This window comes from Hevea brasiliensis, chromosome 6 (genome assembly GCF_030052815.1).
Source record: "Hevea brasiliensis isolate MT/VB/25A 57/8 chromosome 6, ASM3005281v1, whole genome shotgun sequence".
Classification (NCBI taxonomy): domain Eukaryota; kingdom Viridiplantae; phylum Streptophyta; class Magnoliopsida; order Malpighiales; family Euphorbiaceae; genus Hevea; species Hevea brasiliensis.
Genome location: NC_079498.1, coordinates 13,896,679 through 13,899,153, shown reverse-complemented (window position 1 = coordinate 13,899,153; position 2,475 = coordinate 13,896,679). Strand labels below are relative to the sequence as shown.

Here is a 2,475-nt window from a genome sequence, read left to right as displayed (position 1 = left end):
TTTGGACAGAGTTCCGACCAAATCTGCCATCGATTAGAGTCACCTCACTAGTCTTTTGTATTTTGGTAGGGCCCATGTGTAGACTAGTATTTTGGTTCATTATGTCTAGTCATGATGTAATTACTAGTTTATGATGTATTTTATTTTGGACTTGAAATGAAAACTTATAATTTATTATCTATGAATTTCAATATGAATGCAATAGATGACACTTCATTTTGAGATCTCATAAATAGTTGCGAATGATATGATAAAAGAGAATATGATATGGAAATATGTGAGATGACTATGAATATGTTAACAGGTGATAGTGGAACCCGCCAGATGCTAATAAAACAAAGAAGGATCTGTCCGGGTCTCCACAGAAATAAGATATAAAAAAAAATTTCTACACATAAATTACCTGACTTAAATGACATAAAAATTTACAATAGACATGACAAGACAAGATAGGGTGCTCCGACACCGAATGTGGCACTTCTTGCTCGGCTATACAATAGACGGGTGAGGGGCGTCACACTATCACAATACAAATTCATAGGTTCAGTATGCGCCACACCAAGAGAATTTAATAATCCTTTCAACCATTTAAGTTCACAAGTTGTAGTACTCATAGATCGATATTCAGCTTCAATAGATGAGCGAGACACTGTCTGTTGCTTTTTAGTCTTCCACGAGATAGGGGATTCACCCAAAAGAACAAAATAACTGGTTAAAGACCATCTCGTCAAAGGACTGCTAGCCTAATCAGAATCACAATAAGCAGACAATTTGAGATCACAATTGGCATGTAGTAGTGTACCCTGACTTGGATTTCCTTTCAAATAATGCGCAACTCTAACAGCTGCCTCCCAATGAGCTTTCTTCGGTTGTTGCATGAACTGAGCAAGAATATGCACACAATAAGACAACTCGAGTCGAGTTATTGTTTGATAAATAAGCCATCCCACCAGACGCCTATACTGAGTAGGGTCATCCACATCATCACTCTTAGTAAAGGCCAGCTTGTGATTTTGTTTAAAAGGAGTTTTAGCCGGCTTGCAACCCAGTAATCCAACTTCTAAAATTACATCCAACGCATACTTACGTTGACACAAGAAAATACCATTCGAGTTTCTGGCTACTTCAATCCCTAAGAAAAATTTCAGCTTCCCCAAGTCTTTCATATGAAAGCAACAACTCAAATAGTTCTTGAATTTTTGTACAGCGGAAATATCATTGCTGGAGATAATAAGGTCATCCACATAAATAAGCACATTCAATTGAACAGTCCCAGCTCAAAAAGTGAACAAAGAGTAATCTGAATATGATTGTTGAAATCCATAAGCTTTCAGAGATGCAGCCAATTTCGCAAACCAACATCTGGGTGCTTGTCGCAAACCGTATAGAGATTTTCAGAGTTTACAAACCTTCCCTGGTGATTGAGAAGCAAATCCAGGCAGCATCTTCATGTAAACCTCTTCCTCCAAATCACCGTATAAGAAAGCATTTTGGACATCCATCTGATGGAGTTCCCAATTCTTTGCAGCCGCAACGGCAAGAAAGGTGCGCACAGTAACCATTTTTACTGTAGGAGTAAAAGTCTCCTAATAATCTATGCCTTCAACTTGATTATTTCCCAATATCACTAACCGCGTCTTGTATCGTTCAACAGTTCCATCATATTTTTACTTATTTTATATACCCACTTGCTTCCTATTGCTTTCTTTCCAAATGGCAGATTTTCAACTGTCCATGTACCATTATCCTCCAAAGCCTGTATTTCTTTTCTCATAGCCACTATCCACCGTTCATCCTTAACTGCTTCTGCATAAGAGCTTGGTTCATGTCCTATAGTAATGGTTGCCAAAAAACATTGTTGTTGTGCAGAGAATTTATCATAACCTACATAATGTGCTATAGAGTAAGGCGTACCTGAGGAATCAGATTGGGAAGGTAAGCATACTGAGGGGCTTGTTTTGATGGCATTTGTCACATAATCCTTCAAACGAACACTAGGTTGCTGGGCCCTTTGTCCCCTACCTCGTTGCTCTTCAACAACTTCACCTCTGTCCACTCCCTCACTGTTTTCATGGATCAATTCTTCCATTTTAGGATTCACCTCACTTTCTCTATGCACACTTTCATCGTGCTCCTTTCCCAAGTTGTTCTCTAAACCATCAACTTCATCACCCAACTCCTCAACTCCATTTTTAATGAGTTCACCACCCATTGTTTTCTCATTTGCATATGGAAATTCTATTTCAGTGAATACCACGTCTCTTGATACAAAGTATTCTTTAGTTTCCAAATCATACAATCTCCATCCCTTCTTTTCAAATGGATACCCAACAAAAACACACCTACGACTTCTACTACCAAATTTATCTTTATCCCGATTCAGATTATGCGCATAGCACGAACAACCGAAAACCTAAACGTGTTTGTAAGAAGGTACTTTCCCAAAGAGCATCTCATATGGGGTTTTACCATTTA

The 2,475-nt window shown here is 38.3% G+C and overlaps 1 protein-coding gene across 1 annotated transcript; it reads right to left on the bottom strand.

Moving 5' to 3' along the window:
* Positions 1-743: 743 nt before the first annotated feature.
* Positions 744-1,562, bottom strand: LOC131180588 (uncharacterized mitochondrial protein AtMg00810-like). Its single transcript, XM_058147932.1, has 2 exons — positions 1,410-1,562; positions 744-1,082 (listed from the first exon to the last, which is right to left on the bottom strand). The coding sequence occupies exons 1-2, from the start codon at positions 1,560-1,562 to the stop codon at positions 744-746; spliced, it is 492 nt and encodes a 163-aa protein (XP_058003915.1).
* Between the last annotated feature and the right edge of the window lie 913 nt (positions 1,563-2,475).

Bases quoted from the DNA above. Each gene is read 5' to 3' on its own strand.
- LOC131180588 (XM_058147932.1), bottom strand. From the start codon at position 1,562: ATGGTTACTGTGCGCACCTTTCTTGCCGTTGCGGCTGCAAAGAATTGG. The intron at 1,083-1,409 runs GTTTGTAAACTC...TGTCAACGTAAG, and splicing joins CTTCTCAATCACCAGGGAAG to TATGCGTTGGATGTAATTTT.